Source organism: Eschrichtius robustus, chromosome 4, assembly GCF_028021215.1.
Source record: "Eschrichtius robustus isolate mEscRob2 chromosome 4, mEscRob2.pri, whole genome shotgun sequence".
NCBI classification, from domain to species: Eukaryota; Metazoa; Chordata; class Mammalia; order Artiodactyla; family Eschrichtiidae; genus Eschrichtius; species Eschrichtius robustus.
Genome location: NC_090827.1, coordinates 271,314 through 287,593, shown reverse-complemented (window position 1 = coordinate 287,593; position 16,280 = coordinate 271,314). Strand labels below are relative to the sequence as shown.

The window sequence follows — 16,280 nt, the reverse complement described above, 5'->3', positions numbered from 1 at the left end:
GTTGAGAAATAATTGACATACATCACTGTCTAAGTTTACAGGGCACGGCATGACGGCTCGATTTACATAGAGTGTGAAATTATTACCACAATAGGTTCAGCTAACATCCACCTTCTCAGTAAATACAGTAAAAAGAACAGAAAGAAAGAAGAAAACCAAAGTCTCCTTGTGCCGAGAGCTCCCAGGATTTGCCTAACGGCTTTCCTACACATCAGCCAGCAGTGCCAGGTGCAGTGGCCGCGCTGCACGCCACCCCCGAGCACTCATTCATCTTCTAACTGCCGGTCTCTACTTTCTACGAGTTGCTGTCGTTGTTCTTAAGGTTCCACATATAAGGGAGACCTGACAGCATCGGTCTTTCCAGGATTCCCTTAAGGGCTGCACTCCACACCTCAGAACGGCATCAGGCGGCGCAGGCCAGCCCACAGAGCTACATCGAGACGTGTCTGAGCTGAGGGCGGGTGGGGGTCACGGGCAGGCCCGGCGCGAGTGGAGACTTCAGACTCTGAGCCAGCAGGGTGAGGCGGTCTTCCCACCTCAGCAAGCTGCCAGGGAACAGTGACGCTCTTAGGAAAACCCAGCAGGGAATAAGTTATCCTTCAAGGAATTTAGCTCTAAAAATACAGCGAACGAATCCATAAAAAATAGCTTGGCATCCGTAAGTAGAAAACGGGTCCTGTGGGTGGCGAGAGCCGTGGATTGTTCCACCTGATGCCTGTGCAGGCCCTAGGGAGCAGGGGCCGTGAGCGTTTCCATTTTCAGGTGCGGGTGCCGGGGCCAGAGGGCGAAGCAGCGGCTCAGAGTCATGAAGCTTGTCAGAGCGCAGGATGCTCTGGAAAGGCATGCAACATTTTAAACATGTTCAATTAAACACAATTTAAGAAAACGGCTGCTTTAAAAAACATGTTTGCAGGAAACCGTCTACATCGACTGTAGCCTTGAAAGTGAGAAAGCAAGTGTTCACATTTTCCTTAGGAAAACATCCTTTTGCCGTTTTCAAATTATCAGTACAATCTCGAAAGGCCAGGCACTCACCTCCGGGAAGATCAGTTTGCAAATACTCTCTGCCAAAGTGTGCAGGTAGACGCGGGTGCGGCTGCTCTTCCTCTGCGGAGGCCCTGCGGGCGGCTTCTCCCCGGGGTCGCGGGGACAGACGCCCTGCCGGCCGGGCGGAGCTGCGGGCCCGCCCCCCGCCGCCTCGCCCGCGGGCTCTTTGGGGGCCGGGCCCGGGGCCAGCAGCGAGAAGGGGCAGTCCCCCGTGATCTGCAGGTCCTTCAGCTTCGCGCAAAACATGGTGCCCACCTCCTGGCGGCTGTTCTTACGGGGCCAGGGACACTGATGGCTGGAGCGTCCAGGGGCAGCAGAAGGTCAGGACAGAAAGAGGAGCGACTCTGGACTCCTAGGGAAACAGAGAAAGGCAGGTGTGCAAAAGCAAAGACCGTACAGTGCTATGTCATTTTCAAGTAAAGAAAAAACTCTGCTGCAAATGTCAATTCATGGATGGAACATCTGGTAAAGATCTTTATTTCATACGCATGCATCCTAGTATACTAGTACTTCCTTTTAGTATTTTAATATTTTTCAAACGGAATGCAATTTTCTCCAAAATGTCTTTAGCACAAACTACTGATTCTCATTTTTATAGCCCATGTGGTCCTGTGTGATTCGACAGGAGTGAAACACTACGGTTTTACGGCAGAGGCTGAGTCTCCATCTATGTCATGTCACTGCTGGTACGGCTACATTCTCATTGTGCTGCCTTTTCTGAAAAATCAGAGTAGCATGTCTAATGTCTCCTAAACATGCCTAAAGAAAAAAATGTATATAATGAGGCCCAAGTATATGTGATTAGATCTGAAACACTGACTTTTACATGAAAAAAATTACATGAAAAACATTAATTGAAATGATTACTGGCAAAGAAGATACTTGTCTCCATAAATAGTAAAATAACTTAAAAATATCACCAGAATTGGGCTTCCCTGGTGGCGCAGTGGTTGAGAATCTGCCTGCCAATGCAGGGGACACGGGTTCGAGCCCTGGTCTGGGAAGATCCCACGTGCCGTGGAGCAACTGGGCCCGTGAGCCACAACGACTGAGCCTGCGCGTCTGGAGCCTCTGCTCCGCAACAAGAGAGGCCGCGACGGCGAGAGGCCCGCGCACCGCGATGAAGAGTGGCCCCCACTTGCCGCAACTAGAGAAAGCCCTCGCACAGAAACGAAGAGCCAACACAGCCAAAAATAAATAAATAAATAAAGGAATTCCTTTAAAAAAAATATATATATATATATATCACCAAAATGAAACACACATAATATTTTGTCAAAGAACTCCTGATTCCTAAGACCATGCCATTGGATTTGCAAGGGTCTCAGGATCCGAATCCACACAACACCGGGGTAAACCAAGAAAGCCTCTCTTCCTAGGGGTCCCTGAAGTCACACGCACGGCCCTTCTGGCCGACTTTCCCTCTTACTTTTGTTTTTGTTGATGTTCTTACTGAGTCTCCACACAATTCACAACCCACGTCTCATTAGTTACTTTTCAGTGGAACCGTGTGGTTGTAAATTCAGCTTATCAACGGTACAAAGACCTTGGGCTTCCCTGGTGGTGCAGTGGTTGAGAATCCGCCTGCCAATGCAGGGGACACGGGTTCAAGCCCTGGTCCAGGAAGATCTCACATGCCGCGGAGCAGCTAAGCCCGTGCGCCACAACTACTGAGCCTGCGAACCTCAACTACTGAGCTCGCATGCCACAACTACTGAGCCTGCACGCCTACAGCCCGTGCTCTGCAACAAGAGAAGCCACCGCAATGAGAAGCCCGCACACCGCAACAAAGAGTAGCCCCCGCTCGCCGCAACTAGAGAAAGCCCGTGAGCAGCAACGAAGACCCGACGCAGCCAAAAATAAAAATAAAGACAATAAATTTATTAAAAACAAAAACAAACAAAAAAATACAATGATCTTGATTAACTTGGGTCCACCGACTATTTCCATACTTGGAAAATCAAAAAGCACAAAAAGAGAGTGAAAAAGAACCCATGGTTACTTAACCCCTACTCAGTGCCTGGTACAGGGCTGGGAACTCTGTATTTACACTGAAGCCGCACAGCAGACATCGGGAGTAGGTATTATTAGCTCCAGTGGGCCAGAGGCTCAAAGTTTAGGTCATTCCACTGGAAATGCTAGAAAGCGCCAGAACTAGGGTTCAAATGTAGGTCCATCTGACTCCACAGCCAGTGCCTTTCGATGAACCCAAACTCATATTTTACCAAGTGAGACTAGCTTCTAAATAATCAGGCTTAGTTTATACAGTAGGATTAGTTTATCTTAAAGATATGGTTTTTAAGTTTACATTAGAAAGCAAACAAGAGCATAATTCTTCTCCTGCTCACTGGCTGGTGGTTCTTGAATCATCCGGGGTAAAATCTTATGTCATGTGTATGTATAGCTGATTCACTTTGTGTAGAGCAGAAACTAGCACACCACTGTGAAGCAATTATACTCCAATAAAGATGTTAAAAAAAAAAAAATCTTCTGTTTCAGTCTTTGGAACTGGAGTTCGATTACTTTTCTGTCTTTTCTGTGCCCCTCAGTGCTCTCGGTATGTTCCTAATATATATAAGCATCAGCTTGTAATTTGTCACAGATACGTTACTAACAAGCTTATAACAATGGACAATTCACCTCCTAAACTGGGACAAATAAGGAAGCTAAATTCACATCTGACAGCCCCTGGGGTGTCGCTGGGTTATCAGGTTTGAGGAAGATGATGGATGCTGAGTGGCCAGAAAAAGCTGCCGGGACTCTCTGTTTCTTTTTCTTTTTCCTTTTTTTAAAAATTTTTATGTTATATTGGACTATAGTTGATTTACAATGTTGCGTTAGTTTCAGCAAAGTGACTCAGTTATACACATGTATATCTATTCTTTCAGATTATTTCCCCTTATAGGTTGTTACAAAATACTGAGTAGAGTTCTCTGTGCTATACAGTAGATCCTTGTTGGTTATCTATATAGTAGTGTGTGTATGTTAATCCCAAACTCCTAATTTATCCCTGCCCCCCGCCTTTCCCCTTGGTAACCATAAGTTTGTTCTCTAAGTCTGTGAGTCTGTTTCTGTTTTGTAAATAAGTTCATTTGTATCATTTTTTAAGATTCCCCATGTAAGTGACTCTCTGTTTCTTAAAGTCAAACCCCACATCTGTGATCACACATCACTTACTAATCTTCAGAAGGTTCAGAGGAAGATCCTCCGCATTCAGGAGCAGAAACCTTACTCTGCGGGCAGAGAAGAGGGCACTGCCTCTGTCCGCGGGCTGCTGAGTGGCCCAAAGGTAACCTGGTGATGCGGGAACGGTTACTTGGATTCTGAAAAACCTGCAGATCTAGGGCTCTCAAGCAGGCTCCGTTTAAGAGTCAATTCTACAAGTGTCTGTTTCTCAGTCTTTGATGTATCTCAACATCACTGTTACTGTTTACTAATTCCTGTCCTCACACACACTGTAGATCAGGGTCAAACCTTCCTGTAAAGGGCCATAGGTCACTTCAGCTCTGCAGTCAGTGGCTCCACTCCACCATCGCTGGCGGGAAAGCAGCCACAGCAGATACACAGAGGGCCGGGCATGGACGTGTTCCCATAAAAACAGGCTGCACTGGGCCCACAGGCCATAGTGTGCTGACTGCTATTTGCAAAAAGCTGAGCAAATTAACTGAAGCACTTTAATCCAAATATAGCTTTGACTATAGGGTCAGATTACTTCATCACATCTTCTCCCCATCCCGCCCCTAAAATAGAGAACCTCTGTGGATCCAGTTCTGTACAATTTGAAGATAATAAAGGAGAGTATAGTAGATAATATTAAATAAATATTCATTCATAAAAATTATAATACCATTATTTAAATGAATTTTTAGGAAGAACCGTATTAATTGAATGCCATGGTTTCAGTTATGTAAACATATAACACAATAACTAGAAAAGAGGGCACTCAAAAAAAAAAGAAGGCCACAAAAAATACAAGATTATATGTTGGAGCTGATGCAGGTCTGGAATTTCTTCCTAAAATAAGTTATTCTGGTACCTATTATAATTTTAGTATTGGACCTAGGAATTTAACATAATGTAGTTTATGAAAATTCTTCCATTATGCTTAATCTTCTCATTTAAATTGGATTTCAACCCCTGTCCCCAAACCCGATATTTTACCCTCATCTTCTCTTCAACCTCGCTAGAGCAGGATACAACTGACCAGTCAACGTTCCTGGAAATTCTTTCTTCTCCGAGATGGCACAATGCTCTAATTTCCAGCCAATGTGCCTAACATGGTTTTTTTTATTAAAGTAAAAACAGCGACAGGAAACAAGCTGTGCATACTTCAACATCAGTTAAGTGTTGAGTCTCATTAAATCACATATGTATCAACAAACTAATTAGCATCCTTGGTCTGTTCAGCTGATGAGATTACACTGTGAACAGACGCACCCAGTGCTGCTACCTTGGAAACCCGCGTTTGCCTTGCGTTTGCCAGGAAGACAGACCACGTTCTTCAACAGAACGAATGATGATTTTTACGTGTAACGTCAGCAGCAACTTCAGGAACGGTTGGGTCAGTCCCTGAATCCAGTACAGAGCTGGGTGAAGAGATGGTAGTGACGGGGGAAGGAAAAAACAAGTGAATCAAAGTGATAAATGTGGTGACAAGGCCTTGGCGAGCAGTGGGAGAGAGATTGTCAGGAGCTCGGAGAGGTATTTGCCATCCCCAGGGTTGATGATTAAACGGCCTCCAGATCCACTGACTGCTCTCTCCCTTTACTGGTAAGTGATTAACTCCGCTATGGTCAGAATAAAGACCCATGTATTGGCCTCATATTAATAACCAGGAGGCAGAAGGAGTGGCTCTATGTGTGTGTATAACTGATTCACTGTGCTGTGCACCTGAAACTAACACAGCATGGTAAAGCAACTAGACTCCAATAAAAATTTAGAAAAGTAACGAGGATGCCTTCCCGTGCAGGTAATGGGATTCTCCATCATGAACCTCTAGCAGAGAATGAAGCACAAAACCCTTGTTTCCACATGTAAAAAAAAAAAAAAACCTGAAGAAAGCACCCTATGCATACTCTCTCACACGGAAAGCCTGTTTTCCAACAGCAGGTCATATGCCAGACTTAGCACCCAGCCATGCCGAAACCTGTGATTCAAGAAATATAAGTGTTTTAAGATTGAATTCCAAAGTCCAGATTTTGAAGAGTAGCTGAAAGAAGAGAGAACTTCAAAACAAACTGCCTCGGTAAGGATAAAGTGTGCCAACCCCGGCCCAAGCTGTAGCAACCATTTTCATAAATAAACGTCAAGAAGACAGCTTCACGTTCAGAAAATCGAACGTTTTCATTCCTCAAAAGCTGAAAAATTATTAGATAAAAATCCAAAAATCAGGCCTTTAAAATGTGTTTCTTTTCACCTGGCAGTAAGCAATATTTATAGAACTTTCCCGTGCGATAGACCAGGACAGCAGGACAAAGTAGTAGAAAAGCTGGTGAGAACTTCCAAGTCTGTGCAGTGCTGGGCGGAGGGAGGGCCAGCGAAGGCCCCTGCTCCCAGCTCCTCAGTCCCCTCTGCTTCCCCTTCTGGTCACGGCCCCTGGGCTGCGCTCACCGCCTCAGACGAGATTGATTCCTGTGCCTACAAGGCCCTGGCTTTGCTCCCACCGCGTCACCCAAACCTCCTTGCTAAATTCAACCATGAGCTCCTGAAACTTAAAGCTCTGCACACACCTGACTTCCCCCTGCCGCTGGCATTTTGCTTTTCATAACCTCCACTCCCATGGATTCTTCGATGCACTGGATTGCTTCCTGCTTCATTCCTTCATTCCTTCATTTGTTCACTTTCATTCTGTTCAACAAGCGTTTATGGATGGCCTGTGTGGGACCTTCTTCCAGACGCAAGGGCAGAGCCACACGCAAAAGTCCTCACAGACACATGGAGCTTACAATCCAGCAGAAAAACTATTTCTTTTTTTTTTTTTTTTGTAACTCCTAATTTATCCCTCCCCCACCCCTCTTCTCCTTTGGTAATCCAAGTCTGTTCTCTATGTCTGTGAGTCTGTATCTGCTTTGTAAATAAGTTCATTTGTACCATATTTTCGATTCCACATATTAGCAATATCACATGGCATTTGTCTTTCTCTGACTTACTTCACTCAGTATGATAATCTCTAGGTCCATCCATGTTGCTGCAAATGGCATCATTCCATTCTTTTTTATGGCTGAGCAGTATTCCATTGCATATTCGTACCACATCTTCTTTATCCATTCCTCTGTCGATGGATAATTAGGTTGCTTCCATGACCTGGTTACCGTAAAGAGTGCTGCTGCGATCACTGGGGTGCATGTGTCTTTTTGATTTACGGTTTTCTCCGGATAGATGCCCAGGAGTGGGATTGCTGGGTCATAACAGCAACTCTAGTTTTAAAGGCACCTCCATACCGGTCTCCACAGTGGCTGCGCCGATTTACACCCCCACCAGCAGCGCAGGAGGGCTTCCTTTAGGAAAACTCCTCCTGACACGACAGTTCCCAGTGTGATGTGTGCTATTCAAGGACAGGCACGCTGCGATCCAGGAGGGACACGAGGGATCCAAACCCAGTCCCAGCAGGAGGAGACAGCGAGCTGAACAGTGGCCGCGAGCCAGGTGAAGCGAGCCCCAGAGAGAACAGCACGCTTGGAGGCCAGGGCGGACCCAGCCACGTTCCGGGAGCGGAACCAATCCCGGCCCGGGTGGGGCGGGGGGGCAAGCGGCCGCGGAGCCCCCGGGGAGGCCAGGGCGCTCCAGACGCGAGCGTGTGATCCGCGCTGCGTAAGCCACCGCCCTCTTCCGAGGGCAAGCAGCCGAGTGACTAAGAGGTGAGGCCGGGATCGTATTCTTAAAAGATTATCTGAGATGCAGGCTGAGGGCTGGGTCAGAGTTGGACAGGCGGCCGATCTGGGTGGGATTACGGAGACACCCTGAGGATAAAAAGTGGATCAACCCCTGCGGCGTTTCAGAGAGAGAACCCACAGGCTGTGTCTCCTGGGGGGACGTGGCGATGAAGGAAAGGCAGCCCACAGGCCCCGGACTCACCTTCTCAATACCCCAGCCCCGCCGAGGGGAGACCAGGGTCCAGGGACGGCCACCAAAACGGTCCGCAGTTCACTTCCCAGGATTTGGCCATTAGGCCATCACTAAGTCCAGATGTGCGGTTTTCAGTATTGCATAACCCCTCGTGGGAGCTGGATGCTTCAACTCTCCTACTGAAACCCCCTTTAGGGAAGCAATTCTTCCCTCTTCAAAAGCCCAGACGTGGGCAAGCTGACCGCCCTTCAGATTCCAGGCCAGGGACCCACCCTCCCAGAGCAAGGCGTCTCTAGCTCTCTGCAAGAGTGGAGGGTGCGTTTCTTAAATATTTTTGTTCCTAAGAGCCAGTACTGGTCACCCTCCCCAAAGCTAAGAGGTCACCTCTAAAGGCCACGGCGACCTCAGCTCTGGGGGCCAACATACCAGCAATCCCCTGCTGGAAACAGCTGCCTCACTAAAGCTACGCTACGGCACGTAACTTACGTTTAACACACTACATTCTTCCTTTCTTGAAAATAAGGCGGCTGCAATCCGCACCTTTCTTAGTGCATTCAGCAGGCAGTTCGGTGACAAGCTGGAAGTAAGAGCGAAGTTTAGTGCACTCTAGAGTAGGGAGGTTTTTAACTCTAAGAATGATCATTTTTTGATTCTCAATTGTTACAGCAAAATGTCTACGGGATGCTTTATAACTAATTAAAGAGGAAAACCTTTGGGACTATAAATCCTAAATATCTGTGCTTTTGACGATCACCACTGAAATCTGAATGCGTACAGTTACTATCTCTTCAAATTAAATATCATTCCCACTTATGGCAGGTCATGAGGAAATCAGATAAACCTTTCGATAGTTTGTTCCTCAAACACATGAAATAATCTCCAGCTAGTCCTCTAATCCCCATCTTAGTTACACTGCTCAAACAGTTCCTTACAAAGACACAGTCATTTCAAAACACATTTACAGGGGCTTCCCTGGTGGCGCAGTGGTTGAGAATCCGCCTGCCAATGCAGGGGACACGGGTTCGAGCCCTGGTCCGGGAAGATCCCACATGCCGCGGAGCAACTAAGCCCGTGAGCCACAACTACTGAGCCTGCGCTCTAGAGCAACAAGAGAAGCCACCGCAATGAGAAGCCCACGCACGGCAATGAAAAGTAGCCCCCTCTCTCCGCAACTAGAGAAAGCCCGTGCATAGCAACAAAGACCCAATGCAGCCAAAAATTAATTAATTAATTAAATTAAATTAAAAAAAAAAAACATTTACAGAAAATATAGCGATTATTATGAAAAGGGTTCAGACGAGTAAAGCCTTTTTACTCTATAAAAAGCCATTTTGTTTTCATCTATTTGCAGATAAACACTGTGTATTTCTGTATTGTGGTTTGGCTCATACTAATAAATAGGGGAATAATGTCGGCGTAAAGTAGCGGTCACATTTGAAGACGCCCACCCACCCCTGCAGGTCCCCTCAGCTCAGTCTGAACACGCGCCCTGTCTTGGAAGAACCTGTTACAGAGTTTCCTTTATTGGTTCCTTGTCTCTACAGCTCAGCAGGCTCTGTGCTTTCTTATAATACAGTCCCTTCCAATCAAGCTACCTTTTTTCCCTTAAATCAGTCCTATAATTACTGTAGTGCGGTTTTCATCAGAATTCAGCTTGTCTTTTTAACTAAGCTTGTATATTTGTTAGGATTGGTATAGCTTTTGTTAGTGTCCATAAGCGCTGACTGATTTCACCCCAACATATTTTCTTCCCATAAATCCTTTTATTTTTAGTGCGTAGTTTTGCAACACACAGTTTTTTAGGAACAGCTACGTTGTATAAGAAGTGCTTGTATTCTCAACAACGTTTGATTTAAATTTACAAGTAAGGTGGGAATTCGCTGGTGGTCCAGGGGTTAGAACTTGGCACTTTCACTGCCCAGGGCCCAGGTTCAATCCCCGGTTGAGTTTACAGCACAGCCCAGCGCACTAAGATGCTATTTGGTTTCATCTTATGTAATTCTATTAGCTAATAAGTTGCATGCCAAATTTCTTTAATAAAATATTAGAATAAACATTGAAGAACGATGCTAGATTTTAAATCTTTTTCCACTCATTAAACCAAACTCATTTATATCAATCAAGCAAATATTATGTCATTGGAGTGCATACTATTCTCAATAAATACACATTATTCCTAATGTGGAAATTTTTAAACAAAATAAACTCATAACAAGCAAGGTAAAACAGAAATTCCACGGTATCTGATTTTCTTTTCCTAGAACACTAGATTGACAAATGATTAGTATTTGTTATACAAAATATTTTTTCTCCTATCACTACTTTGATAAGTTACCTGTTCTCAAAATTGATTCAGTGTTAACCCTTTTATCTACTTACCTTCTCAAAGCTGACTTACTTTGTAGAAAGGTTTAGGTGATGAGGAGGGAGAGGTGAGACACTTATTGGAATGTTAATTTTAAGATATTTGTGAAATCAAGGTACCTCACCCAGCGACTGACTAAAACAGGGTTTGTGACAAGAATATCGTACCTTCTGGGATTGACTGTCATATCTGTGGAGCATCTGATCTAACATTCTGAACAACGAGGGGGCATTAAGGTGGCTTCTCCTTGATGGGAAGGAAGGGTGACCTTATGAGCACAGAGTTCACTCTATGGTGGAAGAAAGTCAAACCATCTGGGCTCTAACCTGTCATATTTGGAAGGAAGATTATGGAAGAAGACACAACAATGACTCTGGATTCTTCTAATCCAGCCCTTGGAACTTTTCCCAAGATCCTTGAGAAGAAAGACCACAAACTAACAGAGTCATAAAAACTTAAGATCTGTGAGCATTGCTGGAGACAGAACCTTCCCAGCCTCACCAAGAACAAATCAATCAAGACGCGTACGCCTGGCCACACAGGCACCAACAAAGAGAAAACCAAGGAGACCCGAAGAAATGCACGGCAATGGAGGCGCGGGCGGTGAGCCAACGGGAGGGTCAGACGAAGCTGAACCAGCCCTGAGCAGGGCACTGGGCACTCACGGGGTCGGCCCGTGGGTCAGGTCCAGCCTACTGCCCGGTTCCGTCCAGCCTTTGTGCTAAGAATGGCCTTCACATTACGTAATGGAGGCAAGCCAAAAGAATGTCTCATGATAAACGAGCACGAAATGAAATTCAAATTGCAGTGTCCACAAATACAGCTTCATTGGAACACGGCCATGTTGTGCCATAATAAGAAACATATAGGTGGTCTCTGCCCACTCTCGCCCTTTTCTGTTTCCTGGCACCCAGCTCCCCAAACCCTTGGAATCTCCAGAGTGACAGTGCTTTTTACGCAAATGAGGTAGCTGGTGGCTGGAGGCCCCGGGGCAGCCTAGGACGGGGCCTCCTTGCCAGGGAAGCCAACCTGAGATTAGAAGGTTGGAACTTTGCATCCCTCCCAGATCTCTCGGGGGCGGGTGGGGGGGCTGGAGGTTGACTTAATCACTAATGGGCAATGAGTTAGTCAATCATGCCTACATAACGAAGCCTCCACAGAAAACCCCAAGCGCAGGGGCGAGCTCTGGGCTGGGGAACACGTGGAGGTGTAGAAAGGTGATGCACCCAGAGCTCATGGAAGCTCCGGGTCCTTCCCCACACCTGCCCTGTGCGTCTCTTCCATCTGGCCGCTCTTGAATTGTATCCGTTTATAATCAACGGGTAATATAGTAAGCAAGCTGTTTCCTGAATTCTGGGAGCTCCTCTAGCATAATATGGAACCCAGGGGTGGGTCGTGGGAAGCTTCCATTTAGAGCTGGTTGTGGCATGAATTTGTGATTAGGCTCTGAAGTTGGGGCGGCCTTGTGGGGCTGAGCCCTTAATCTATGGGATACGGTCTCAGAACTGAATGAAACTGTAGGACACCCAGCTGGTGTCGGGAATTTCTTGGGGAGGAAACACACACAGTTGGTGTCGGAAGTGAAGTACTGACGAAAGAAGGAAAACAGGGCTTTTCAATGTTTACAAGCTCATCCATTTACCTGTGGCCCAAGGCTGCTGCTTTGGAACAACAGTGGCAGAGCTGAGTAATTGCGACAGAGACCCCAAGGCCAGCAAAGCCTAAAATATTTACTGTCTGGTCCTTTATAGATTCAGTTCGCTGACCTTATAAGACATCATATACATTATCTCATCGAATCTTCACAACCATCTGATGGGGAGCGTGTGTGTATATGTTACACAAGAAGAATCTAAAACGTAGATTAAGGAACTTGTCCTTGGTCGTTGCTAGTGGGTGGCAGAAACAGGAGGTGAACCCAGGCCCATCTGGTTATAAAGCCAATGCTCTGGGGTGACTTTGAAAAATGGGGGACTTTTATATACCATAGTGATTATTACTCAAACTCTTCTGGCAGTACATACAGTCGGGGAAAACAAAGGTTAAATTTATCTGCTAAAATGGAAGGTCAGACTTTTGGGCCTGGGACCGAGGGAATGAAGACATCCCAGAAACGCAGGTGGGAGGGGCCCTCTTGGGACCCCCGTGAACTCTAAGGAGACCCCGTTGCGCAAAATTTCACTTTGAGCCTCTTTGGTTTTAGGAATCAAAGTAGAATCAGAAGACAACTAGAGGGGCTTCCCTGGTGGTGCAGTGGTTAAGAATCTGCCTGACAATGCAGGGGACACGGGTTCGAGCCCTGGTCCAGGAAGATCCCACATGCCGCGGAGCAACTAAGCCCGTGCGCCACAACTACTCAGCCTGCGCTCTAGAGCCCGCGAGCCACAACTACTGAGCCTGCGCTTAGAGCCCTCGAGCCACAACTACTGAGCCCGCGCGCCTAGAGCCCGCGCTCCACAACGAGAGAAGCCACCGCAATGAGAAGCCCGTGCACCGCAATGAAGACCCAACACAGCCAAAAATAAATTTATTAAAAAAATAAAAGACAACTAGAAAGGCTGTGGTTGTCTCTGACACACTTAAAGCATCTTTATTGTAAAGGAGAGGAATAAATTATGGGAAAGTATATTTTTCTGAGAAATTTTCTTTTAAAATCCCAGGGAAAAGGCTAATAAAGGTGAGAAAAAAAAAAAGAGCTGGATTAGAGTAATGTTGACACAGAAGAGAGTTAGATTTTTGAGTTAGATCTTCCCTCTTCTGTGATTCACCCAAGGTTCCCGTCCTGGAGACCCCGGGCGGGGCGAGAGAGGTTTCTCTGGCAGCTCCGGGGGAGTGGGGTACACAGGCCACTGACTGGTTAGAGGCTGCCGGGCAGTCACGGGCCTTCTAGAGTTTTCCGTTCAGCTCTTTCTGATTCTTGAGACAGAAAATGGTCTTCTGTCACTGACACTGAGACACGGGCCTTGAAGCTTATGCTGGAACCAGGCCAGCCAAAGAAATGCAGCAAATTCCAACAGAAATTCACTTCTTTCTGAGTTTCTACATTAGGATCAGTTCAGAAGAAATCATTACCAGAAATGACACCTGGCTTCTGAACACGGATTTGCAGGTGTGTGTCTGGACACCCCAAGGGGCATGTTGAGAGAGCAAGTTCTTTCCCATTAAACCCCAAACCACAACTACATTGTTTTAAGGTCTTCTCATCTCTGACCAACTGAAAACAGGGAGGGTCTGAAGGAACTTTCCTGTTCACAGCGAACACAAACAATGTGTCTCCTGCGTTTCAGTATCTTTTACGCAAAAGTCAACATAAGGACACAGGCACTTACATGACACAAGTTCAGAACTTGAGGAGACCTTAGAGGCTGTTTACTGCAGTCCTTCCCACTCGCAGGTGGCGGAACAGAAATCCAGATTCTCGTGACTTGGCCCAAACCCCAAAGCTCCTGAGGGACAGAGGTCGCTCAGAAGCTGAGGCCATGTGATCACTCCACACACTCTGGTCACCTCCTCAACTGAAAGGCAGAGAAGCCCCCTCCGTCTGTGGAGGCCCCGCAATGGCTGTGATGCTTTGAGAAAACTTCCCCGCTCCGTCCTCTGAGTTCAAGTCCCACACCTGTTGATCTGAGAGTTACCACACATGCTCCTTTTTAGTCCAGTCGGAGGGTCGCCCTTCCTCTTCACCTCGCACCAGCATCAGTACACGCTGCGAAACTGGCTTGGCTGTCCACAGTTTCTAAAACATTTCCCCAGGCTCTTTTTCACGATTTTCTCATCACCTTTTGCACTTTCTCAAGAAGCTATCTTTAGTCCTTTTTTAATTCTCTAAACATATTTTCTAAATAGCCTGACTTACTCATTACCCTGTCTTTGCCACTTAATTGAAAGTTAAGTATGTTTCCAGCCTTAATCTAACTAGCCAATGTAGATCACAATTTATCTAACTTTAGGCTCCTAGTAAGTTAATTTTATGCTGAAATTAAAAGACAGGACTACCGGCTTGGAGTCATCTGGTATAAACATGGATGGGATACAGATATATTAAGTCCTTATTATACGGTTCACTCAGTCTTTTCCCTTTATTTTCCCTGGATCCTTCTGTACGTGCAGCACAAATACACATATGTAAGCAACACACAACTGGAGAAGAAATCATTTTCAAGAAGTTTTCCTATGTATTTTCCTTTTCTATCTTATTATTTTGTATGAACCGTCCTATTTGTTTTTACTATTTTTGTCCAGTTATTTTCCTTTTCTTTTTTATCACTTTCATTATTTTATTATTTAATGTTTACCTGTTTTGGAAAGGAAGAATCTCACTACACATAGAAATGCATGAAGTTCACTAAGCTCATCTGAAAATGACAAGAGACTGGACGTGAAGTCATGAGCAAAAGGGCATGCCATGGAGGAAGTACAGCGAGGTGAACGGGGCGGGGGGAATGCAGGAAGTTGTGGGAAAGGCAGGAAAGGGTGGTGCTAGAGATACTACAAAATTAAAGTTGGCATCAGCGGCAAATGAGTAGGTCTGAGGAGCGGGATGACTCAGGTTCTGTCTGGAAGGATGTTGGGCCATTAGTAGAAAGAGGCCCCAGAAGCCAGTTTGACAAAGGGATGGTCAGCTGTGTTTTGTACACGTGGATCTTGAATTCTTAGCAGTACATCTGGGTAGAGATGCATCTGAAAATTGAAGTCTTTAATTAAGGAGCGTAAAACAGATTAGAGATATGAATCTGTGGTCCTCTAGATAGAGGAAGCCATTTAAATCAGGACTTTAAGTCAAACCGTTCAATGTCAAAGGGCCGCAAAAGAGAGAGAAGATGGCCAAATGGATGACTCTGGGAAATATTCATACTTAAGAATTGAAGAAGGATGTTATGACTCAGATGGAGAAGCAGAGATCAGAAAAGTATGCTGAGAATGAAAAAGAAGAGGACACATGTTCAAACAGAGGGGTTTGTTGGGAGACCGAAGAGGGTCAGGGGGTGTGGTGGTCAGCCAGGCCTGCTGTAACTCAGCACCACAAACTGGGTAACTGGGTGCCCGCGACAACATTAACACATCTTCTCAGGTTCTTCAGGCTGGAAGTCAATGGCAGGGTGTTAGCATGGACGCGTTTTGGTGAAAGCTGGCTTTGTGGCTTGCAGATGCCTACCTTGTCACATAGGGGGGGCAAGAGAGAAGAGAGAGAGAGACACAGAGAGAGAGAGAGAGAGAGACGCGATAGTTCTCAGGTATCTCTTCTTAAAAGGGCACTTAATCCCATCATGAGGTCCTGTAACAGGGAAGAACACATCTGACTCCGCGTTGGAGCTGCTTCTTTTACTTTAACCTTTGTGTTCTGTTGCTTTTTGCTACAAGTTAATCACTATAATCAAGTTGCCTATAAGCTTAAATTATCCATAATGGCCCATCTCTGGGAACCCGGCCTCCCAGGTCATGAGCATTAAGCTAAAATAACTTTGTTCCGCTCACAAGGAACACCCTGACCAGGCCCACCTGAGAACGGCTGCAGGAAGGAAGAAATTCGTACATCCCCTCCGGAGTCTGGGCGGAACCGGAAATATCTGCAACAACTTATTACCTTTTTCATTGTGCTTTACCTCCTCACCTCCCTCTCCCTGTTCTATAAAAGAAACTAGCATCCAAACCTGGTTAAGATGCTTCTTCGGGACCCTAGTCCACCATCTTCTGGGTCTGCCGGCTTTCCGAATAAAGTCCCTATCGCCTGCGTCAACACCGCGTCTTTCGACGTATTGTCCGGTTGTGTGGCAAGCGGAGCGAGCTTGGACTCGGCAACACT

The 16,280-nt window shown here is 46.1% G+C and overlaps 1 protein-coding gene across 1 annotated transcript in view; it reads right to left on the bottom strand.

The window, feature by feature from the left end:
* Positions 1-16,280, bottom strand: part of GUCY1A1 (guanylate cyclase 1 soluble subunit alpha 1) — a 57,374-nt gene that overhangs the window by 26,512 nt on the left and 14,582 nt on the right. The window contains exon 2 of the mRNA XM_068542371.1: positions 1,036-1,399. Coding sequence (XP_068398472.1) covers positions 1,036-1,293 — 258 coding nt within the window. The 5' untranslated portion in view covers positions 1,294-1,399. The remainder of the gene's footprint in view (positions 1-1,035; positions 1,400-16,280) is intronic.